The following is a 24,420-nucleotide window of genomic DNA, read 5'->3' as shown; positions in this document are numbered from 1 at the left end:
GTACATGATGATCTCTTGTTGATGTACATATTGTTTGCAAGAAGGACTCATGGACATGAGGGTACACTTAATTTATCTACATCATTTACTCTTATGCATATAGCCAAGATACATGTAGTTCATTGCTTGCTCTGACATGCCTATGCTTTCACATGCTCTCATATTATATATTTGCATGATTGCATACATGTAGGGGGAGCCAATGCATGTTACATGTCTTTCCAAAGCTTTACTTATTACTCTTCATATCATTTTCTAAAGCTTTGATGTATGTTGTCATCAATTACCAAAAAGGGGGAGATTGAAAGCACAAGTGCTCCCTGGGTGATTTTGGTAATTAATGTCAACATATCTCTTGTTGGACTAATATTTTCATCTAGTATATTTCAGAAAGTTCAACAAAGGCGTGGCATGGACAAGAGGATGTGGAACCCCTTCAAGATGCTAAGGACAAAGATTGGCAAAAGCTCAAGACTCTTCATTTCCATTTTAGTGATCCAAGATCACATTGAGTCCATAGGAAAAACCAATACTATTAAAAGGGGATGAGGTATTGCTTAATCGTCTACTCGCTCAAAGTGCTTAGTGATATGCTCCAAAGCCCTCAACCACTTTCTCAATTCCAAATATGTCCAAAACCTAAAGTCAAACTCGGCCCCACCGATTTAGTCCATCCGGCGACACTGAGTTCCTTGACATAGCCACTGCCAGAAACCCTAATCAATTCGGTCTCACCGATAGGGATCTCGGTCTCACCGAGATGGCCTTGCAAACTCTCTGTTGCTTGTTGCAATTATTTCAATCTCACCGAAATGTGCAATCGGTCCCATCGAGTTTGCCTGACCAACTCTCTGTTTGCTCATTGCTGAAATCGGTCCCACCGAGTTCATGCAATCGGTCACACCGAGATGAGGTTTTGCCCTAACCCTAGCGCATCGGTCCCACCGAGTTGATCATGTCGGTCCCACCGAGAATCCTAACGTTCACATTTTGAACTGAATCGGTCTCACCGAGTTCATCTATTCGGTCTGACAGAGTTGGGTCAAATGTGTGTAACGGTTAGATTTTGTGTGGAGGCTATATATACCCCTCCACCCCCTTCTCTATTCAAGAGAGAGCCATCAGAACGTGCCTACACTTCCACTACTCATTTTCTGAGAGAGAACAACCTACTCATGTGTTGAGACCAAGACATTCCAATCCAACCACAAGAATCTTGATCTCTAGCCTTCCCCAAGTTGCTTTCCACTCAAATCATCTTTTCACCATAGCCAAATCTGTGAGAGAGAGTTGAGTGTTGGGGAGACTATCATTTGAAGCACAAGAGCAAGGAGTTCATCGTCATCACACCATCTATTGCCTTTGGAGAGTGGTGTCTTCTAGATTGGTTAGGTGTCACTTGGGAGCCTCCGACAAGATTGTGGAGTTGAACCAAAGAGTTTGTAAGGGCAAGGAGATCGCCTACTTCGTGAAGATCTACCCAAGTGAGCCAAGTCCTTCGTGGGCGATGGCCATGGTGGGATAGACAAGGTTGCTTCTTCGTGGACCCTTCGTGGGTGGAGTCCTCCGTGGATTCGCGCAACCGTTACCCTTCGTGTGTTGAAGTCTCCACCAACATGGACGTACGATAGCACCACCTATCGGAACCACGCCAAAAATCTCCTTGTCTCCAGTTGCGTTTGCACACTCCAATCCTATCCCTTTACTTTCTTACAACTTGCATGCTTTACTTTTCGCTGCTCATATACTCTTGCCATGCTTGTTTGAAATGTATTGTGAATGCTTAAACTTGTGCTAAAACTCCACCTCAACGTGAAGAATTTAAAAACTGCTACTTTTGCTTGTTGAGAGTCTAATCACCCCCCCTCTAAACACCTCTTCTCAATCCTTTCAAATGCAATCCTATCATATTCTTACATTTTGCATATTTTCCATGTTTGTGAAATGTTGCGAATCAAAGATGCTATTAGTGGTGAAATCATTCTACTACTTACTGTGGGTGACGGTGTAAGGACGTGCACGATAATGTTATCTCACGAGTGCCATCTCTTAATTAAGTGATGATTAGAAACAACATCAGTGAACATATATTTAGGGGTATAGTTATTAGAGATAAAACCAAGAAACAATCCATTCTACATTTGTTTTTTATTGTCTTCTATAGATTACTATGGCGAGCTTTACATAAGATTGACTCTTTTTTTGCGGGTGAACGTAATTCTTTACGGCCATAGTCAACCTGTCCCCACATGTCATCTCTCCTCACCACGAACCGTTGCTCAAATATCCAAGCACTGAAGGACCAAACCACAAATGCCCGCATCCATCTAGGGCACCCACCCCTCGAAGCGATCGACCACCGTCCAACCCAGATCCAACGGGCGCGCACCCATCCGCTCGCCTTTTTTAACACCTCAAAACCCTACCTCGGGCTGTTTCTCTCCCCGCCGTCGCCTTCCTCCCTCGCCCTTGCCTCCCCGCCGCCACCCAACCCAAGCACAGAGCTCCCGGCTTCTCCCCCCTACGAGGTACGTCTTCCGCGGGTCATCGACCCCCTCTCCGTCCCCTCCTTGCCCCCTCGCGCGCGCGTAGAGATCCTTCGGGTTAGGGCAGGTGTTGAAGGTGTTTGCTCCCTTTATGTTGTTATACTGATCAGATCCTTGGTTTGGTAGTTGTTTAATCCCATGTTCTTGCTTGTTTTGTCTATCCGGGTAGTTGTATGTAGTAGGAAACGGTGCGAAACGAGTGCAGCTTCAGGTGTGGTGATGAATTAAGATGTTCTAGATTCTAGGATCACGGGTCCGCTGCGGCTGTGTGGAGTAGATCCCTTAGTTTCATCCCGTGAATCGTACCAGTCAAATTGTTTGGCGTGTTTTTGCCATCATAGAAATGATGAATTGATTATGTTCTGTTGCGGATCAATGACGCGCGGTACTGGTCTGTGACATCTGTCTGCACAATTGCTGCCGAGTTGCTCCGAAACCTGCCATAGAGGGTAACAAAATGTTTAGTCTGAAGTAGTTGGTTTGGGCCACCATGGATTTTGGGAGGCCCCTTTGTGGCATATTTAGCTTTTGTGTTATGCTTTGCTAGGGTTTACTGCCAATTACAGTATATCTGTTTCATGAGCACTTTAGGAAACCATTTACATGACAGTCTGTCCTACTGTTTAAGTTTGTGGTTTGCTTCTGTGTTAGCAAGTCCAAGTAGGTGTGTTCTGAAGTAGTGGTGCCAAACGAAGCTTTGATGTTTACCTTTAGTCATTTTTCATTTCCTTACCATTCTTGTAAACCATGATGATTTAGATGAATAATGGAATTCCACCTAGATTTATTCTATGTGCTGCTCTTACTTTTGTATGTCACAATTTGACATGCTGTCTCCCAGTGTCAGTTTAGCTGCTGTTCAGAAACCAATCTTGCCACTCATTACTCTTTGCATCTGATTGTGTCGTTTTAAACTTAGCAGCAACACGTGCAGTGGTAGTGTGGTCTTACAAATCTTTGTGCCTGTCTCATTAGGTTAGGCAAGGATGGTGAGGGTTAGCGTCCTGAATGATGCTCTCAAGAGCATGTACAACGCTGAGAAGCGTGGCAAGAGGCAGGTCATGATCAGGCCTTCCTCAAAGGTGATCATCAAGTTCCTCATCGTCATGCAGAAGCACGGTTAGTTCCCTTTCAGCCATGTTCTATATGCAACTGTCCCAGAGCATGGATTACTAACTGCCTCTCTTATCTGCAGGTTACATTGGTGAGTTTGAGTATGTTGATGACCACAGATCTGGCAAGATTGTTGTGGAGTTGAACGGCAGACTGAACAAGTGTGGAGTCATCAGCCCCCGCTTTGATGTTGGTGTCAAGGAGATCGAGGGATGGACCGCCAGGCTGCTTCCATCTCGTCAGGTCAGCTTCTTTGCCTATTCATTTCACTGCAAACTGTGTAGCATTGTCATATTTTGAGCTCATGAACTGTGAGCCATGACAATTTCCAAGTTATTACCATTACTATAACCAAGTTTACCTGTTTGATCTGCAGTTTGGTTACATCGTCCTGACAACCTCTGCTGGCATCATGGATCACGAGGAAGCCAGGAGGAAGAACGTTGGTGGCAAAGTGCTAGGCTTTTTCTACTGAGCGGAAATTTTGTGAAAGTTGTATTTCAGACCGGTGTGATAGGATGTTATCTCAGGACATCAAGGTTGTCTACTTTTTGCCTGCATAGCTGCTATGCCTTTGTTATGTTATGTTGGATTCAGTTAATTATGAGATGCACTTTGGTCTTACCTGCGATGAATTATGACTTTGAAGATGCCATTCGTGTCCTGTGTCATGTGTTTGCTGTATTTCTGAAGCTGCATATACCCAAGCACATGCAGGGATATTATTAGCCCCCCTTAGCTGGAAGAATCTTATTTGGTGGGCATTTCAAGTCCTTCCCAACCCTAAAATTTATGTTTCCTTTAGCATAAGTAGCATTGTTATAGGATCTTTGAGGACGGCCATTTCCACACGCTTATTTAAATCATTGGCATTTATAAATTAAGATTTCTCCCGTGAACCAGTCTTTGAAGCATCTGTTATTATTCAGAAAAACAGCTAGTAAACATCTCTCACACTATTAGAGTCTTGAGGACTAAGCCTTGCATGTGCCATGGGCCATTGACACGGAACTGGTCTAGTTGTCCAGAACTGGTCTCGTCTGGGCATGAGCTGTTTGTTTGGAGGCACTTGCGTTAGTTGGGTTATTATCGTCACACTTGACGGGCCCAGACGCCGTTAGCCACCGCACACCGCCGCTCTCGCGGTAACCTCACCGGAATACTTCGATTTGACCATCCGCGGAGCAACCTTATGCGTGCTGCAACAGCACTCACTAGCAAAAGAATCCGGCAACTTAACATTTGCAAGCCATGGTGGCATGGAGGCCGCGTGACCACCACCCACACAAAGGGCGTTCGTCGTGGAGTTGAAAGGAAGCCAGTGCTGTTCCCTTTCTCTCCTCCGTCCGATAAAAAAGAATGGCCGAGGCCGCCGGTTGCTTATGCTTGGCACTGCATACATTGTTCCCTTTTCTCCTCCTTCCCAACGAGAATGGACATCGGTGAAGTGGGTTGAGTGATAGTTGCAAGCATCTGATCTAGCTTTTGCTTGTAACTGATTCCGAGAGCCCTCCTGCGGTTATAGTGGTTCTCGAAAGCTCGCCGCTCTTAGGTCATGGTTTTCGCACACCCAACATTGTTTCGATACATCTTTTCTGTTCGGCGATCAGAATAAATGTTTTATTTTAGGAAGTGGTTTCGACACAAGTTACACATCATACTTACATACCGATGACCACATCAGCCTGGAAACAATGGTGGGTGCATACGCACATGTGCTTAATGAAAAAGAGCAGCGTTGCGTCGCGAATAAATGTCGTCTTGCAGTTTTGAGGTGCTTCGGTTGTTTCTACCTCGCTTTCGCATGACTTCAAGGGAGCACTTGCATTGTGCAAACACCGTCTGGTACCGGAAGCAAACCTTTGCTTTTGCCTCGGGGAAAGACCTCTCAGGCACCCGTGCAAGCACCAGCCGTTATACAGTGCCTAAGCGATCCAAGTTCCTCGTGGAAAGAAAACACAATACAATGCATAAAGCTTTGTGCTTTTTTTAACACAGTACAAAACCAAGCGCTCATATAAACACGCATACTCTCAACCTTTTGAACGCACACACGCACATCATACCCTATGAGCACCTCAAAGAGACTAAGCCGGCATATCATTTTGAAATTTTACGAAGTCACCGTAGGCGCCTCATAGTCAACGGGAACGTTTTCTCCCACTGAACACGCATCGTCGAAAATACTGGAATAAATCTAGGATAAATGCGAGCACCGGGACTTGAATCTTGATGGACTGAGGATACCATTGTCCTTCTAGCCATCCAATTACATGTTGGTTCACGCCTTGTGCTTGGTTTGAAGGTAGTTTTGTTGTGGAAATTTCACACATCTCATGGTAGCATTTCAAGTCAGAATTTGGAAAGTTTGGCACAACTATTTTGTCGCTCTTCTTGAACCAGAGGCAGAAACGCAAGCTCTCTCACACACACACTTGATCGCCACACGTATATACACCCAAGGTTCCATCCGATCTGGCAGACACGCGGGCCCCGGGCAAGCAGAGGCATGCGCCTGCCCCACAGGTCAGCGTCTCCGAGGCCCTTTCACGCGGCGCGACCCGCGCAGCGCATAGGGTCACCGGTCGGTGGCCGCGCGGGCGGGCGGGCGAGCGGGAGCACTGTCTTCCAATCCAAGCGACCCGACGGACGCACCGCGCAGCGCCCCGTCGAGTCGAATCGTGGAAGCACAAAAACAAAACTCCAGAGGCCGACGAATCAAACCAGCCACCATTTAACCCCCCACGTCAAAAAAATCGATTTCGCCGTCCTCCTCGCCTCGCCCCCGCCCCCCCGCCCCCTCCCCCTCCCCCCCAGATCCGCCACCGCCCGCGCCCCGATCCCCGCCCCCTCGTCTGCCGGTTCGCGCCGATCCCGCCCCCCCGCGCCGCCCTCCGGCCCGCCTCGCGCGCCGTCGAGGTCGCGCCAGCCAGCCAGCCATTATTCCTCGCGCCTGACGCTCGTTTTGGCCTTTGGCTCGCAGGTCGGGGGATCAGCACCAGCGCCGATCGAGGGGTAGGAGGAGGAGGAGGACGAGGACGAGGAGGAGGCGGGTGCGCGCGACATGGCTGCGCCGCCGGCGAGGGCCCGGGCCGACTACGACTACCTCATCAAGCTCCTCCTCATCGGGGACAGCGGTTCGTGCCCCCCGCTAGATCTCTCCCCCCCTCTCCCCGCTTCCGCCCCGCGACGTCGCCCGCGCGCTCGTGCAGGATCACGGCAGGATTTGGGCGTGTAGACCAAGCGGATCTCGCAGGGATTCCTCATTTACGTTCCCCTGCGAGCGAATTCGTGTGTTTCCTCTTCCATTTGGAGCGCCAGAGCGAGGGGAATGTTTCCTGAATAGCCTCTGCCTGCTTCCTTGTTCGGAGCATGCTATTATTGTGCGTACAAGCATCCGTGGCTTGCTTTAGGATGAGGTGCTCACCATGGGCTAGCATGCATTAGTTTCTGATGCAAAATCGGGAGAATTTCGAGCGAGGAGAGGGGATAGGTTGCGTGTTGCAGCTATTTTTTGTCCAATTTTATGGATGGACATTCAATTGGGAACTTGTGGTTGGAGGAGCATTGGGAACGGTCCAGCTTCTGGAATGGTGCTATCACACTCCTAGCTTGGTAGAATAAGCATTAATACTTGTTTAAAAGAAAGATTGTGAGGCAGGCTTGACTTTATCATCTGTGGTTGTTTGTATAGTTTACAAGGCCACACCGAGAACAGGCCGCACAATCATTTAGCATTCTTTTGCTGCTCCTGCTCTATGGTAAAGAGGTTAAGAATGTGTAGCTTGAAATATAAATTGCTTCGGAACATGTCAAAGATGCCTCCTTTTGGTGTTATATGTGCTGTTATGTGGCTAGTAGACGCCATAGATTGAACGGCAATGCGTTGCTGAGAGTTGATAAAGATAGAGATAGAGGGAGTGCCTTGCTTCCCAGAGGGGATGATCGGAGTTAACTAATAATAACTTATTTAGTCCGTACTTAATTGTTTTTTAGCCAGTGGCATGTTTGCTAGTGAACTTTATATCAACTATTGTCTGATAAAGACTTCTTTCTCCATTTTTCTGTGTTTAGGTGTTGGCAAGAGTTGCCTCCTTCTGCGGTTCTCTGATGGCTCCTTCACTACGAGCTTTATTACCACGATCGGGTTGGTCTTTTTGTTGTTGGGAGGATTGTTTACTGCTCATAGTGTCATCCTATATCAAGTGGAAGCTAAGACACCTCCTTTGTTGCCCTACACTAATTCTTCTCATTTGTTCGTGTAGTATTGACTTTAAGATCAGAACAATAGAGCTGGATCAGAAACGTATTAAGCTACAAATATGGGACACGGCTGGTCAAGAACGTTTCCGGACTATTACCACTGGTATGAATAAGGATTGTTCCAATCTGCCATACTGTTTGCTGTGAAGTTATTGTGATAGAATTATTTCTTACCAAGAGGAAATGCTGTATATGCATAACGTTTCTGACCAACTAAACTTCATTTCTTTATTATATTTCAGCGTATTACCGTGGAGCCATGGGTATCCTGCTTGTTTATGACGTCACCGACGAGTCATCTTTCAACAGTACCGTCTTCTTACTTGTGTACCCCCTAATGCTTCCATTTTGATGTCTTTGCCTTTATTGACCTTTGATTCACTGGATACACAGACATAAGGAACTGGATCCGGAACATCGAGCAGCATGCCTCTGACAATGTCAACAAAATTTTGATTGGCAACAAGGCTGATATGGATGAGAGTAAAAGGGTATGTGTCCACAAATCCCCTCCCTAGTACAAAGTTGTACCAAGGTTGAGACACTTATTTGACTAGGCCTTACTTTGTATTATAGGTTCGAAATCACTATTTAAATGGTTTATTTTCTATTGTTTCTCTAGGCTGTACCTACTGCGAAGGGGCAAGCTTTGGCTGATGAATACGGCATCAAGTTCTTTGAAACTGTATGTTGCTTGTCAAATTGATTGATCGTTCCAGTGGAGAGGAGTCTTTCTAATTTCATTGTGTGCTGTCTTTCAGAGTGCCAAGACAAACCTCAACGTGGAGCAAGTTTTCTTCTCCATTGCCCGCGACATTAAGCAGAGGCTTGCCGAGACCGATTCCAAGCCTGAGGTACAGATAATAACTCTACTCAATTACGGCCGGGTCTCCACCATCTTGTTCGGTGCCCTGAGGGATTTGTTCTCCACTTTGCAGGACAAGACAATCAAGATTAACAAGGCAGAAGGCGGCGACGCCCCGGCAGCTTCGGGGTCTGCCTGCTGTGGCTCTTAAGGGACGAGTCAGTGTGTCCGTGATCATTGTTTATTTGACATCATTCGGTTCCTGCTGCTGCTTGTCTGTTATAGGAAGAATGTCAATCAAGAAGAAAATTATGACTTATGATACAGATCTGGTTGTACTTATATTCGCTTCCCATTCTTTGAAGCAACTACCCTTGCCGTTGACGTAGCTGTTGCCATTGCTGGGAGCTATTGTACGCTGGATTTCAGTCCGTTGAACCTCTCGCTACAGTGTGTAATGATTTCAAATCCATGCTGTTGGCTTGCTGCTGTTTCTTTCCGAGCAATCGATATGCATGGAATAACTTGTTGTGATGCTGTGGTGTGAGCTCTTGTGCTGTTCTTGCATGTATACAGGTAGTTGGTCTCGCTCACTTTTTGTAGCCTTCTGAATTCTGAACAACAATCAACGGTGTTCTGTCTTGTCTCATACTACCATGTGTTGATCTCTCATATGGTAGATTGCATATTGGTCTGATCTGCAACTTGAAGTGAGCACTAAAATTGCATTCCAGGCAACCGAGAAATACCAACACTGAGAATAAAAAGCACGGCGTAACAAAGACATCAGAAAAGTAACTGCAATCACGTGATTTGAAATTTGTAGGCATTCGGAATTGGAATTGAAATATTTAGGTGCAGAGGCGAATGTCATGGAACATTCACAAATAAAATTCAGATTTTGTTGAAACATCGAAATTTGATTTATGTGTAGCGTTCCTGCACTTCGCGCACTTCTCCGCCTGCGCCAGGTTTAAGTCCAGGCAGATCTCGGGCGTGCACTCTGCTCCAGCGCCGTCATCCTTCACGGACGTTGCCGCCATGGTGCCGCGCGCGTTCGCGTCGGCGTCGGCCATGGCAGCACGGTGCCGCTTCATGTGCCCGCCGAGCGCCTGCCCGACGGCGAACTCCACGCCGCAGACGGGGCACCCGTGCGTTCTCGGCCTCGCCTCTTCACCGCGTGGCTCCAGCAGCCGGAGCCCGAGGGCGTCGCCGTCGCGCAGCCTGCTGGCGCTGGGAAGATGCCGCCCGTGGCTGGCCCGGTGGCCGCCCAGCGCCTGGTACGTCGGGAACCGCCTGCCGCACGTCCTGCACTCGAACACGCGGCCCCGGGGCCTGTGGGCCGGCGCCATCTCCCCGCTCGCGCCTCGCCGCGGCGACTCCCATCGGCGCGTCGGCGCGCCGACCGCGTCGTCCTCCCTCTCCCCGAGCAGCTTGTGCCTCTCGCTCATTTCTATATCGCTGCCACGGCGAACGAATTGTACGTGCAATCCAGCTGACCAGCTCTGTCCTGGAGGCATGCAGTGTAGACGGCCATATATAGCGCAAGCATACACGGAGGCTCCCCGAATTCGCCTGTGTCCACAGCTAGCCAGATTAGTGTCGTCCTACAGGTCAAGGAGTGCACTGGAGACCTGGAGCAGAATGAGAATTTCGTGGGTTTCTAGATGTCGGTATGCATTTCCATGCCGTGGTCTGAAAGGATTAATTGCCACAGTGGACACACGCAGTACGTGGCACGTAGCTGCCGTCTGAGGTCGAAAGGCGGGCGCTAATGGTAGGTGGTGCGGTCTGCATCCGGCGACCGGACGTGTACCGGCCGCCGTCCGATCGCGCGGTCGTTTCTCCGGGATCAATCGATTTCCGCGACGTCCGGACGCCGGCCGGAGCGCCGCGGTAGGTTTCTTTAGCCTGACCGGCGTTCGTGCATGTATGTCAGTGCTTTCCACGTTGTTGGGTTGGTGGCTGAATCGCCTCATTTTCTAACCGATGATTGGTGCCAACCTGCAGCTCTGGCTCTTGCTGGCTTACTTCTGCAGATGTTTCAGTAAACTACTCCCATTAGTACTGAAGACACAGGAAATTGCTGCACGACAGACGTGGCAATGAAATTTGCTTGTACAGCAGCGAGACCGCATGCGCCCGCAGAAGACGTCCGTCGTTTGGGTTCGGTAAACCGGGGAAATATCCTGTACTCCGATCGATTGGGTGCTCCGGATGCACCGAATGCAGCCCGGTCGTCAGATACTAAATGCAGGGACATGATGGAATAGCAGTCACAGTTGCATCAAATTGCTCCAAAGATGTGCTGCCCCACTCAGGAAAAGAAACACGTCCAGTGTAGCATCTTTGGAACAGGTTTCGTAAGTTTTCAAACATTTTCTAAAAAAATGTGCCATTGATTGGTATTCTGGGAGTATCAACTTGCAAGGTTGAACTGAGGGCGTACTTTCTGTCCGTCAGGTGCCATCAGCATGTGTTCACTTTGTGTTAATGATTCTAGCTTCATCCAACACAGAAAATATAGTACACATAGTGTCATGGAATATTCAAACTGGGCCAGTTACAACAAGCAAAATAGAAAACCAGGCTACAACCAAAGAAACTAAACGATTGTACAGGATGAGAAAGTAGAATATTCAGGAAGCAACCAATGCCTTGTTGCACTTCGTCAGTATCCCAGGCCAGTATAGTCACGCTCACGAAACCAACATCACTCTTGTGCATGTTACAGAAAAAAGAAACAGGGCATGGGATGCTAGCTGCAACACAGTGGCAACTAGTTGTACAAGTTGTACCAAAAGTCTACAACAATGTAACCAGTTTCATATAGCACATGAACAAAGGCATTTGTCATCCATTAATTAATCGCGAAGTGATGTCTGCTCCCATGGGTTGTGCTGCAAAATATCAAACAAGTTCTAGTCAAATATTTCGCAAACTCCAGTTTTGGAACAGAAAGATCAGGGACATCATGTACCTTGATAGCCTGTTGCTTCACGCTGATGAATTCATCCAACACGTATAAATACGACAACAACTCTATGGTACAGCGAGTATCATGGATTTTCCAAGATCAAAAACATATATATTCCATAGGAAATGCACAACATAAACATTCAGCAAGTTGATTTGAGAAGGTAAGCTAATTCTAAGAATAAAGAATTAGCAGGTCCATGAACCGAGATTTGTACTTATAAATCCTGCACCAAAGATGCAAAAGACGACAACTTCAGTAGCTTATCATTTTTTGACTATTCAGTCTTCACCCATACACATAATTACAATTTTCTATACAATATATAATGATAACCTTTTGCCTGCCAGTATTCTTCCGGAGGTGTTCCTCTGTTCTATGAAGACAGTGGGTTATAGCTCTGTAAGTACTTAGTTACAAGCAAAACAGAGGAACTGCATTGGTGGTGCGCATTCTTACAAATATTTGTTTATGGAATATATAACAATAACCTTGCCCATTTACTTAGTATACTTTATCCATTATTATCTTGTGTACATGAGCATGAATGCCAAATTTTATCTAGTAATAAGAACTCATGATTTTGGGAAACAGATTATTCATAGCAATGCTAAACAGCATCTGAAAAATTCTTACGTGCAAAGCTATTTATGTTCCACATTGAATTCCAGTAACCAACTTGTAATATAGATTGCTTCCTATGTTCTCTGGAGAACAGGCAACAACAAAGATAAATGTCGCCGTTGATATGCTGCCACAGTTTTACTGTTGCAAAAACAGCAACCCTGAAGGTGGCCCGGAGCACATGCGTACCATACACATTGGATCTGAAAGGTACTTAAGTTAGGGAACATTTCATATTTGTGCACATATTTATCAATTGTGTGGATTGTTCTTCTGCATATCTGTGGGCGAGCAACAATCTGCGAGACACTTTTTGTTATCTTGGTTTTGTTCATGTATAGTAGGCAGTAGCGCAAGGAAAATGATCTCTTAATTCAACAGTGTCACTCTGATCTGACTAGATGGGCATGGACTTGCAATTATTATCCTCCATTAATTGTACAAGTGCTAGATGCTTCATCCACATCACACCAAAACTACTTGTTCTAAGTTGCTGACATTTTACTTTGAATCGGTTAAAATTATTTCGAACTCATCTCTTGCCATAAGTTACTGACATTTTTTGTAAGTAATTTCTCGAATATTTGGTCTAAGCAAAATATAGCAAGTGGTTTCAGTGATTTCTCGAATATGTAGTCTAAGAAAAATACAGAGAGACATCACCGCAGTTAATCTCAGCTAGGATTAGTTACATCTAACACAATCAGCATAAATGGGGTGACAGATAGAACCAAAATAAACAACAAAAATACAAGGTTTTAACATCCAAAGGGATACCTGAAGGCTAGAGTCGTCTTCTCCAGCGTCAGCAGATGGCGGATCTAGCCGTCGGCTGATGGCGAAGGTAGGCCGTAGGCGTCGGCCGGTAGCGGAGGTAGGCGCCGGGTGTGGTGGCGGGATGGCGCCGAGGTGGAGAATGGTGGCGCGTGGATGGGGCGGGCAGTCTGTTGTACGTAGTAACAGGGCGAGGTCGCAGTGGAGCAGACGGTGAGGTTGCGGCGCAGAACTCAGCGAGCTTCGCCGCCGGAGCCCCTATCTGCTTGTGTTCGTTCAAGCAGGGCAGCACAGGTTGGAGAAACGTTACGGCTATTCTGCACTTCCATGAGGCGATTTTTGAAAAAATCGAAGGGTGGGGCATTCGGGTCAATCCTGTCCCCACATTTTGCATCCAACGCATTGCCTGTGTAGGGAGTACCTGGAGCACCACATCTTTCGGAGCATAGGATATTTCCCCAAACACACTCGGTAAACCAGAGCTACACCACCATCTCACGTCCGCTCAGACTCGTTTAATTTCATTTCAAATGCATAGTAGTATGAGCAAATTAAAGTGTTGTTTCCATAGCGCCTCATCACAACAAAAAAGAGGCGGGTGTTTTAAAGTTTTTAGATGCGTCTGATCATAAAAGAACCTGTCCGTGCGAGATAAAAACATTTTTTGCCCTCCCAGACCGGCTGTCCGAGCATCCTCGCTCACTCTGCCGCCTCCTCCTCACCATCTGTTAGGGACCTGTCCTACATGTACGTGGGCTGCTAGTGGACTCGTACATGGGCTGGGCCCGACAGTACACGAGCAACTGCTATTGACTATAAGTACCGGGAGGAGATGCAGCGAACGATTCATCCGGGCTTGGATCACGAAACGGCAACGGCGGCTTCTCTCTTCCCCTACCTCCTGTTCTTCTCCTTCCTCCCTCCTCAATTCCCTTGTACTTGAGCTTGATTTCTTTGTAATAGAGTGATTTGCGAGTTGGATCCTAACATCGTGGTATCAGAGCCTCCCTCCACCCTTCCGATTCGCCGCAAGTCCTCACGAGTTCGTCCAAAATCCTGCCCAATTTTTTCCCCACTTTTCCCTCCACCTCCACCAGCATGAATTCTGAGCTGAAGGCCTACCTAGACAAACTCAAGGCTGAGACTAAGGCGCTGTACGACGAGTTCGATAGGCAGCTCCAACTCCGGGCAGCCCTGCCCGCCAAGCCCTCCACAGGAGCTTCGCCACCGCCGCCGACGTGCTCGGCCGTCGTGGCCTCCGATGGCGGCCTCTCCATCGACGCCCCTGTCGTTGCGGTCACCCCCGATGTCTAGTGCCTCACCGCCAAGTCCCAGAAGATCATCGAGGGCGCCCCTGATGCATCCTCGACCAGCACCGAGATGGCACACATCACCTGTTCGACGAAGTGCTCGACCTAGGTCGGCACGGGCGCCCGCGTCGACATGGTCCACGACACCGCCACAACTTTCTGCCTCGAGCCCTTTGTCGACCTCTTCCACCAGGAAGTTGAGCAGCTCACGTTGTCGCCTCCCATCAGCACTAACACCTCTACTGTTGAGGTCGTTTCCTCTGTGGTCATCACCTCCAACATCACCCCAAGTGTTGCCGTGGTAGCCTCAGTTGACGCCATGGCGGCCAAACCAGTGCTGGCGAAGTGCTCGGTAGAAACCCTTGTCCACGTGAGTGACTGGGTACAACTTTCGATCGCCTCCATCGACAGGGCCGACGAGACACAGGGTGCTACCACCTCTAAGTGCCTGTACTCGCCTTCCTTCAAACATCATCCATGGCCACCACCCATACACACTACAAAAAAAAGACACATCCGTGACATTTTGGGCCGAATGAAATTTTTTTCTGTCATACTTATGACACTTCTATGACAATAATTGTGACAAAACACGGTATCATCATAGATGTGGTGGGGTCCTACTTCTATGACAAAAAATCATGACAGAAAATGGGCTTTTCGTCTTGGGTGGGCCGGAGACGCAGCTGCATGACATTCTTTGGGCCGTCCATGACGGAAAAAATCATGGTAGAAGCGAGGGCGAGGAAAATATCGGGGTGTTCCCGGTTACGGTGGGTGGTCGGGGCCGAGCGATGCGCGTTTCTCTCGTACACGCACGCGTGTGGGTGCGAGGCGTTGGGTTCTAACTGAACCCGAGCGAGGTGTTGGGCTCTAACCGAACCCGAGTGATTGCACTGCAGGCTACGCGTTACTGAACCCGAGCGATCGATCGATGGCTATTAACTGAACCCGATCGAGCGATTCCTTCGCTACTGCTGCTAACTGAAGCCGATTGATGCTGCCTCTGGATGAACAGTGAGCTTTGCTGGGGGGTTTGGATGAACAGTTCCCGGTGGGGGTGGATGAATAGGACCCCATGGTGTTGCCTCTGGATGAACAGGACCCCAATCGATCGAGCCGGTTGGGGCTGGATGAACAGGACCCCGTGGAGGGCAGGATGAACAGTAGACGGTGGAGGGCAGGATGAACAGTAGCCCGTGGAGGGGTGGTTGAACAGGAGCCCGTGGAGAGGGCTGGTTGAACAGTAGCCGGTGGAGTAGCGCGCGGTGGAGGCTGGATGAACAGGAGCCCGTGAATGAACAGTCGCAGGTGGAGGCTGGAGGAGGTCGACGGTGGATGAACAGTAGCCCGTGGAGGCTGGAGGGGGTCGACGGTGGAGATGAACAGTATCCCGTGGAGTCCCGTTTTGCGGTACGCCACACCCCTCCCGACGAACAGGACCCCCATTTCGACCGTAGCGCTCCAATACAAGTCCGTTTCCTCCGTTTTGCGGTACGCCACACCCCTCCCGACCCCCGTTTCGACCGTAGGAGGTCCGTTTCCTCCGTTTTGCGGTACGCCATACCCCTCCCGATGAACATGATCCCGTTTCGAACGTGGCCGGTCGAACACAAGGCCGTTTCCTCCGTTCTGCGGTACGCCAGGCCTCATTTCCATCGGCTGTTCCGTCCAAGCCCTCCCGATGAACACGACGACACATTCTGTTCCGACCCAGCCAGTTGGCTCCCCATGAACACGACGACGACGTTGTTTCTCCGTTCCGACCCAGCCATGTACACGAGCCCTGGCCGTACGTACGCGCGAGTAGGCGTTTGAGACCCCGCCCGTATGTACGTACGTGGCCGTATTTACTTTCTTGCACCCTGGCCGCTGTACGTACGTGCACATGCTACGTGTGCGCCTCTACTACGACACGTGCGCGCCTCTACATCGACCAGTATGTACGTACACGTTCGCGACCAGAATGACAATGCTACGTACGCTTCGACCAGGTGGGTCCCGATTGTCAGGCACTTCCTTGCGTGCGAAGATGTAGCTGGTGGGTCCCAGCAGTCAGGGGGCGAATCGTTTTTTTGCCCGGACGCACTTCCTTGCGTGCGAAGATGTAGCTGGTGGGTCCTAGCAGTCAGGGGGAAACGTTTTTTTCACGAAATACGGTGGCCCGTCCGGTGGGTCCCCGCTGTCAGGTGGAGGAATAATTATTTTCCATGTAATAAGGAGGCACTTCCTTGCTGCGGCCGTGGACCCAACTGTCAGCCTCTCCATGTACAGTACTCTTCCGATGGATGTCGTTCCTTAACGACATTGACCACGCCGCGCCGAGAGCACCAGGGTGGTGGACGACGGCGAGGCCTGGGAAGGGGACGACACGGAGCCGGGGAAGACGCGGCAGTGGAAGCCCGCGCGAAGAGGAGTACGAGGGTTCACTGGTTCGGCTGTGGTGTGAGTCCGCCGTCGCCGCAGGGCCTGGCCAGTGGTGGGAATAGTAGGGGGTGGTGAGGTCTCCGCGGCAGCACAGCCGGCCACGGGAGGCAGGAGCATGCGGCACGACCGACGCTGCTTTGGGCGGCTGGAGCAAGAAGACCAGAAGTTGAAGAAGCAGTACGGCCGTTGGATGGACATCGTACGGTCACTGGAGCTAGAATCGTTCATATTGACTAAGTTGACAAAGCACTCCGTCCCCGTCAACTTAGTAGGCCCACAAGTCAGCCACCCACCAAGGTGGGTCCCAACTAGCAGGGGGAGTATTCATTTTTTTGTGCGTAATAAGGAGGCACTTCCGGTGGGTCCGAGCTGACAGCGGGGGGAACGTTTTTCTCGCGAAATACGGTGACCCGTCCGGTGGGTCCCAGCAGTCGGGGAAACGTTTTTTTCGCAAAATAGGGTGGCCCATCCGGTGGGTCTCTACTGTTAGGTGGAGGAATCATTATTTTCCGCGTAATAAGGAGGCACTTCTTTGCTGCGACTGTGGACCCAGCTGTCAGCCTCTCCACGTACAGTACACTTTCGATGGAAGTCGTTCCTTGACCACGTTGACCACGCCGCGTTCCGTTGCATGCATGCGTCCATGGGCGTGGTGCGTCCCCACTGTCAGCCTCTCACGTACAGTCATGTTCCGATGACTCTCGGTTGTTGACCACGTTGACCACACCGTGCCGAGCGCACCAAAGGCCGGTAGACGACGGCGAGGCCCCAGACTGGAACGACCCGGAGATGGGAAGACGGGGCAGTGGAGTCGCAGATGGAGATGAGTGGGAAACTTGACTGGTTCGGGTGCGCGGCAGCACAGCCGCGGTGCCGCCCACGGGAGACAGAAGCAAGAACATAGGTTGAAGAAGGAGCACGGCTGTTGGATTAACATCCAACGGTCCAGCTGCTAGAATCATTTGTTGATTAAGTTGACAAAGCCCTGCGTACACGTCCGCTTAGTAGGCCCACAAGTCAGCCACCAAATCTGACGGGTCCCAACTGTCAACGGGAGGAATAATTTTTTTCGCATAACAAGGAGGCATTTCCTTCCGTGCGAAGATACAGCCGGTGGGTCCCAGCTGTCAGGTGGAGGAAACATTTTTTTCAGCTTAATAAGGAGGAACTTTCCTTGCGTGCGACCATGGACCTCGTGGGTCCCAGCCGTCAGGCTCTCCACGTACAGTCCTCTTCCGATGACTCTCGTTTGTTGACCACGCTGCACCGAGCGTAGCGAGGCGGTGGACGACGGCGAGGCCCCGGACGGGAATGACTCGGAGATGGGAAGACGCGGCAGTGGAGTCGCAGATTGAGTGGAGGAGAAGGGTTATAACTGGTTCTGGTGCGGCGTGGGGCTGCAGTCGGTGGAGAATAACAGGAGGTGTGGAGGGATAGCCTGGCCGGCGGTGGGGTAGCGCTTCACAGCGATGCGTGCTAAGCAGAGCTGCTAGACGCCGGAGGCCGGACCAGGCGGTCCCGGCGACGATGGAGGAAGAAGACGAGAGATTGAAGGTGCATGCCGACCAAGTTGACAACGCCCTGCGTAGGCTTCGACCTATTGGCCCACATGTCAGCCTGCAAAAATGTGGCATATATTTAACCCATGTTTTCTAGAATGTACAGTCCATTTGCTGGGCTGGGTGAACAAATAATTTCTCGTCAATGCGGGCCATTTATATTATCTAAGAAATCCCAGCCCATTTGCACTTCCTTCAAATACACGAATTAGCTAGGCTCCTTATATATATAATGTTATGTTACAAGGAGCAATTAATATAAAAAATAAACCGGAGAGGCACAATTTTTATATACATAATTAACAAATTAGCGAGTTATTGCTCAAAATAAAAATGAGCGCGTTATTATTACATTGGTCCTTAAAATCTTCGCAAGCTTTTGTACGCAATCACAAGGATTTTCCTTGCCTGTGAGTCAAAAACAACCATGATTTTCCTTGCCAACTTCTGTTAAACATTTACTTTTATATGTTAATAACACGTGGGATGTTTTCATAATGTAAATATAAGTCTCTATAAAATATACGATAATAGTAATAATATAAATATATATAATATGGTTAAAAAATACATTGGGCTGCCGATCTTTAAGAAAAAGCCCATAGGCCGGTATGGACCTCAAAAAATAAGTTGAAACCACTGTCACCCGTTTGTCATGGGCTACGCATGTTAAAATACAAAACCTAGGCCTAGCTGATACTTGTTTGCCCTCTGGAAAAAAATGATACCAGATCCCCGAGCGAACTGGATTATAGAGGGGGCCAGCGGCACGACTGAAGAAGCACATCAGGAGAGATTTTTTTCTTCAGTGGATGGCTCTCGATGGCGTTTTTTTACTTGCCTCTGCACCATACAACTTGTATTTTTAGCCTCCCAGTCCATGGTGGACCAGCAGCCCATTTGCTGGGCGGGCCAACCTACAGAAACCAGCACTCAATTTTTCATCAAGCCCCCAAAACAACGCAGTACTATGTTTGTTTTGAGGCCGAAAACATTACGACAGGGGTTGAGCGGGGGAGGGGGCAAGACAGAGCAAAAAGATTAAAAAGAGCTGATGCGCCGTTGCTACCCTAACAAAGCAGGTGCAATTCTTCTCGGGAAGAAGGTGTGCCGTTGACACCCACACGTCACATACCCCACAGTAGGCATACTAACAAGTTCACACACAAGCACAACAGAAAAGGTAAACATTCGTATCAAACTCAGGTTCACGGGACACGTTCATATTCATAGCCAACATTCACTATCAACAACTCAAAAGATTCATATATACACAAGTTCAGCATGTCTATGGATCCAAATGATTGATAGATCACACAACAATATTCATAGATAATTCACAAAAAGATTCAGATATACACATGTTCAGTATGTTTATGCATCCAAATGATTGAGATCACAGCCAATATGATCCATGGACGAACTTTAATTACCTAGGGTACAGACTGGTAAATGGTGTTCAGTCGGAGGTACTTCTTGCTAAAATTAATGCTTGTACGAGTAAACTTTCGAGTACATAAGAGGCAGCACAGACAATCTGAACTTTGCTTGTAGGTTTATCCTTAAATAGTGGCCTCGTGCCTAGGGAGGTTTGAGCAACTTGGCCACTACTTTCATCCAACTAGTTTACTGGCTCATCTTGGTCCTATAGCTCGCCAAAATTCTACATTGCAGACTGGTAAATGGTGTTCAGTCGGAGGTACTTCTTGCTAAAATTAATGCTTCTATGAGTAAACTTTCGAGTACATAAGAGGCAGCACAGACAATCTGAACTTTGCTTGTAGGTTTATCCTCAAATAGTGGCCTCGTGCCGAGGGAGGTTTGAGCAACTTGGCCACTACTTTCATCCAACTAGTTTACTGGCTCATCTTGGTCTTGTATCTCGCCAAAATTCTACATTGCAGACGAGAAAGGAGGCGGTTGAGAAAATGAACCACCCAATTTTTTTGTGCAGTTCAACTGAAATGGAGCATCCCTGGCGTGCAGACTGATTAAGTGCCAGATGAATATACGCGTCAACCAACTTGTCTGGAATCTTTAGACTCCATGCCATACAGTTCACTACCATATGTGCAGATAACCAAAAGGCACAAGTTGGGACCAAAGACTGGACTGCGTTTTTCTGGGCTATGCGCCAAGCAATATTTTTGGCGTTCACTCTCCTAATACTTGGAGTTTGACAATTGGTTGACGCCGGTTGATACTCGAATGAATATAAGCACTTCTTCTTGTCAACATCGATGCTTGTCTGAGTGAACTTTGGAGTACATAGCAGCAGCATAAGTACCTGTCCATCTGATCTTTTTGTGCAGTTCTACTGAAATCACCCGATGTAATGATTTGCCTGCGAGTTCAGGCTCCAAGTTACTCCTTTATGAAATCGGCAAACAGTAGCACAATACCAAATTACCAATACATATGACAAGCACAATAATTAGGATAAAGACCAGTACCAACCTGTGTGAGGTAGCATATCAATTACTATTTCCTTTGACTGGAAGCCGAGAAAAGCCAAGCGACTGACAACAAAGGAAGAATGCAAGCCGAGATTAGCGACTAACCGGAAAGGAAGGAAGCTGTCGAGGCAATGAAGCACCCAAAGTTTTTGTGCATTTCCACCAAAATCGAGCATCCCTGTTGGCACATATATTGAGAGAGTGAGATTACTGTAATAGTGGGACTAGTTGATGAAACATACACTAACAAATAGAAGCACCCTCATTATCTTAATGGGTAAAGTTAGCATTCCCTCTCTGCTCCACCACATGATTCACCTCATAGACAAACATACACACGTACATGATTCAACATAGGGTGCTACTAAAGATTTTTTTAACTCCGATAGAAAAATTAGGCAACAATAAATTAGTGGTACTTAAGTACTCCTAATTAATTAAGTGAGACAACAGAAGTGGAAGGGCTCCCTGGAGGATCGTCTCACATGTAAGGTAGTCGTTGCCGGAGCCCTTGAATGGCCTCGACTGAGGCCTCTGGCTTCAGCAAGATCGCCTTGGCACTGTTTACTCTTCTTCTTCTTCTTCCTCTTCATGCTCTGTTTCTCAGTCTCCTCACCAGTTGGTGAAACCAAGTACATGATTGGCCTTCTATTTTAGAATTGGTTTTGTCAGTGAGGGAGTACAAGTGTACTAGTAAAAAATAGCATTATTTTCTCATGGCAGCCGCAAAATAGAGATGACCACATGCATTAAATATCATTCTTACCTAAAGGAAGGTTATGGTGCCAATATGGATGATGAGGATTGGAACACAGATCTCCCTTTGTGCAGTTCCACCGAAATGAACCAACTGTTCCATTCTGACATTCCAGTTAAACAACACAAAAGTCACTTCTTTTAAGAAGAGTTTTGTGCAGTGCACCAAAAGGTCACAACAGCAACCAGGTGAAATGGATATCCCTGTTTGCACAAAAAGCTACAGAGGAAAAAGTCAGAGTCTCAAACAATTACAGGCAAAAACATTTGGCTAAACTTGTCATGGCTTATAACAGTGGCATGGCTTCATTTTTACCAGGAGCATTAGATTAAGAACAGCTAAATATTTGGTATAAGGGCATGGGACAGTGGGTGCACCAGCAGTCCAGCACCATGTACCTAAATAGGGGCATAAAGTGGTGATTCATAGTTTGTTGCCCCGAGAAACAAACATTCAAGAAACATATCTAGGTTGGTCCCATTTTTGTTCACTATAGCCACCTACTCCTATGTGTGGATAGCAAATCTAGGCCTGGTCATACCACTGTGTACAACGTTACCCCTATATTTCCCTTTTCGACCAAGAGACCGGTTGGATGACCAGTCTGTACTACTTTCACCCCCTTTCCTTCCTGTTTGTACCAAGTCCGATGTACTACATACTAAATTCCCCCACCCCCACTTTATTTCTTGTTTGAACCAAGTACAAGATTCGACTCCATGAAGTAGCTTTACCTCTAACAATAGAAGAAAAAAAGGTGACGTTGGACCATCCGATCGAGAGGGGCTGAGAGGTAGAAAATGATGCACATGCAGCAACGTAGCAAGCTGGGGAAGTAGAGCTAAGGCTGTTTCGAAGGAAGATATACCTGAAGGTCGTCGGGATGTGGATAGGTGGGCGGCGGGAGGCCGGATCCGCCCACACTAGGTCAACGACGAAGGGATCGGAGGACCTCCCGTGCCGGCGCTCGGCCAGAGATAACGGTGCGGCCGGCAGTGGGTCTCCTCCCTCACTGTCGACGACGGCCTAAACGCTTCCCCTCCTCCCCTTCACCGGCGGAGGGGGATACGTCCGGATCTGTAACAAGCGGTGAGGATAGAAAGACAGTGTTTTTTGAAGGGAGAAAGACAGTGTTCCCACCCCTATCTTGTTTAGATCTAGAGAGGATGAGAGTGTGTGAATAGAGCAACCCTAGCAAGCAAGCGCGGAGGCTCCGGCCTATATATACGTAGTGGGGTAGTTTTCCTTTTTCACTCCATCAAAACAATCGTTTAAAATTGTGTACTACGTGCTAGGTTGCCGTTTTTTAGTTGTTGATTGTTTTTTGAGATAGCTACCCGCTTGTTCCAAGTGGTGTTACGATGTGCCAGGTCGCACTTTTTTAGGGTGCCAGGTCGCACTTTGTATCGTTCAAGTCTAGTACAAGTCCCTCCATTAAATGAACAACCACCCCCTTGTAAAAATTGTGAACAAGCCCACGGCTAAAATTATCAGAAACGTGGGTTGCCTCAACATGCATTATTATTTATATTTTCTACTCCCTCCGTTCCTAAATATAAGTCTTTTTTTATTCGCCACACCTAAGACAAGAATTTTTTTTATTAGCAGTGAACCCCACATGTCATAGACACAAAAAGTGTGGCAAGATTCCCTTAGGCAAGCCAAAGTGTGTCTAACAATTTGAGCAACTCAAGTTAGCAAGTGTGGCAAGTGTGGGAAAAATAATGTGGCAACATAAGACAAACATAGTCACAATCCAAACAGCCCCGTAATTTTTTGTGACATGCATGAAAATTTGGTTAGTTAAATTTATAGTCAAAATTTGGCTAGGTGCATTAAATCAACACATGCAAGTATCAAAAGGGAGGTCACGGCATGCATGCATGCGTTGTACTCCCTCCGTTTCCAAATATAAGACTTTTTAGAGATTGCAACAAGTGACTACATACGAAGCAAAATATGTCTACATACATCTGTATGTAGTAGTCCATTTGAAATGTGTAAAAAGACTTATATCGAGTGCAGTGCTTTGATGTGTCGCGTCAACTCGTACAAGACCGAGAAGTTTGATTACTACAACACCCCCTCCCTCGCGCATGAGCGTGGTGGCTGGCAGGACTAGTAGGAGCTTTCGCTACACGCTTCTTGACGGCGGCGAACTTGCGGATGGAATTGACCATCATGTCGTCCATGCGAGAGGCGAAGCCGGCGTCCGCGAGGGCTACAACGCTGGCGGTTGCCAGCACCGTCTGGAAACGCTGCGCGGTGCGGGGCCGCAGGCCGGCGCCTTGGATGATTTGGCACAGCCGACTGCCGCTCGCGACCATCGCCTCCATAGGTGCTTCTGGTTTCTGGTCACTTGGTCTTGGATTGGAGTGAGCAGTGTTGCGCAGTGATTGAGAAAGAACATTTATTGTCAATCTAACCCTGCCATCCATACACCTCTTTGGTTTAGATTTAGTCAGGGTTAGAATCTAACTCTAACCTCTAACTGAGTTAGTAGAGTTCTCCTCGTCTCGGTTCATCGCCATCATACTTTCCCCATTTCTGTGTTTTCAGTATCCTGCGAATCAAAGAGGCCCTTAGACTGGTTTAGGTCCAGTAGTTTTTTATAAACGTGTTATGTCCAAAATTTAATGAACGTGCTCCGGTTTCTACGAAAATAATCTGGTTTCATGTACTAATTTATTTATTTATTCATCTGCGGGGGGTTTGCATGTAATTCGTGAGGTCTGAAATGTAAAGTACCCCGGCATATGCTCCGAGTCGTGCATGCACTACGACCCAGATGCTCTATGTCCCACATGTC

At 48.0% G+C, this 24,420-nt stretch overlaps 3 protein-coding genes and 1 long non-coding RNA gene across 5 annotated transcripts; 2 read left to right on the top strand and 2 right to left on the bottom strand.

The window, feature by feature from the left end:
• The first annotated feature begins 2,238 nt into the window (after positions 1–2,238).
• LOC109745097 (small ribosomal subunit protein uS8z/uS8w) lies at positions 2,239–4,307 on the top strand. 2 transcript variants are annotated; one of them, XM_045227978.2, is made up of 4 exons: positions 2,239–2,528; positions 3,527–3,665; positions 3,742–3,902; positions 4,036–4,307. In XM_045227978.2, the coding sequence occupies exons 1-4, from the start codon at positions 2,250–2,252 to the stop codon at positions 4,132–4,134; spliced, it is 678 nt and encodes a 225-aa protein (XP_045083913.1). In that variant the 5' UTR covers positions 2,239–2,249; the 3' UTR covers positions 4,135–4,307. The 2 variants fall into 2 exon arrangements, with proteins under 2 accessions (XP_045083913.1, XP_020159824.1); XM_020304235.4 differs by having other exon boundaries at positions 2,391–2,528; positions 3,522–3,665.
• A 1,950-nt stretch (positions 4,308–6,257) lies between these two features.
• On the top strand, positions 6,258–9,261 carry LOC109745096 (ras-related protein RABE1c). The gene is made up of 9 exons (XM_045227977.2): positions 6,258–6,520; positions 6,643–6,796; positions 7,734–7,806; positions 7,925–8,025; positions 8,165–8,230; positions 8,316–8,413; positions 8,545–8,607; positions 8,684–8,776; positions 8,861–9,261. The coding sequence occupies exons 2-9, from the start codon at positions 6,724–6,726 to the stop codon at positions 8,936–8,938; spliced, it is 645 nt and encodes a 214-aa protein (XP_045083912.1). The 5' UTR covers positions 6,258–6,520; positions 6,643–6,723; the 3' UTR covers positions 8,939–9,261.
• Positions 9,262–9,608: 347 nt separating this feature from the next.
• LOC109745095 (zinc finger protein ZAT7-like) lies at positions 9,609–10,213 on the bottom strand. Its single transcript, XM_020304233.3, has one exon. The coding sequence runs from the start codon at positions 10,176–10,178 to the stop codon at positions 9,609–9,611; it is 570 nt and encodes a 189-aa protein (XP_020159822.1). The 5' UTR covers positions 10,179–10,213.
• Positions 10,214–11,251: 1,038 nt separating this feature from the next.
• Positions 11,252–13,402, bottom strand: LOC120963227 (uncharacterized). The gene is made up of 2 exons (XR_005755285.1): positions 11,708–13,402; positions 11,252–11,627 (listed from the first exon to the last, which is right to left on the bottom strand). It is a non-coding gene; the product is annotated as an uncharacterized lncRNA (long non-coding RNA).
• Between the last annotated feature and the right edge of the window lie 11,018 nt (positions 13,403–24,420).

This window comes from Aegilops tauschii, chromosome 1, assembly GCF_002575655.3.
Source record: "Aegilops tauschii subsp. strangulata cultivar AL8/78 chromosome 1, Aet v6.0, whole genome shotgun sequence".
NCBI classification, from domain to species: domain Eukaryota; kingdom Viridiplantae; phylum Streptophyta; class Magnoliopsida; order Poales; family Poaceae; genus Aegilops; species Aegilops tauschii.
This window is presented reverse-complemented; position numbering and strand designations above follow the sequence as displayed.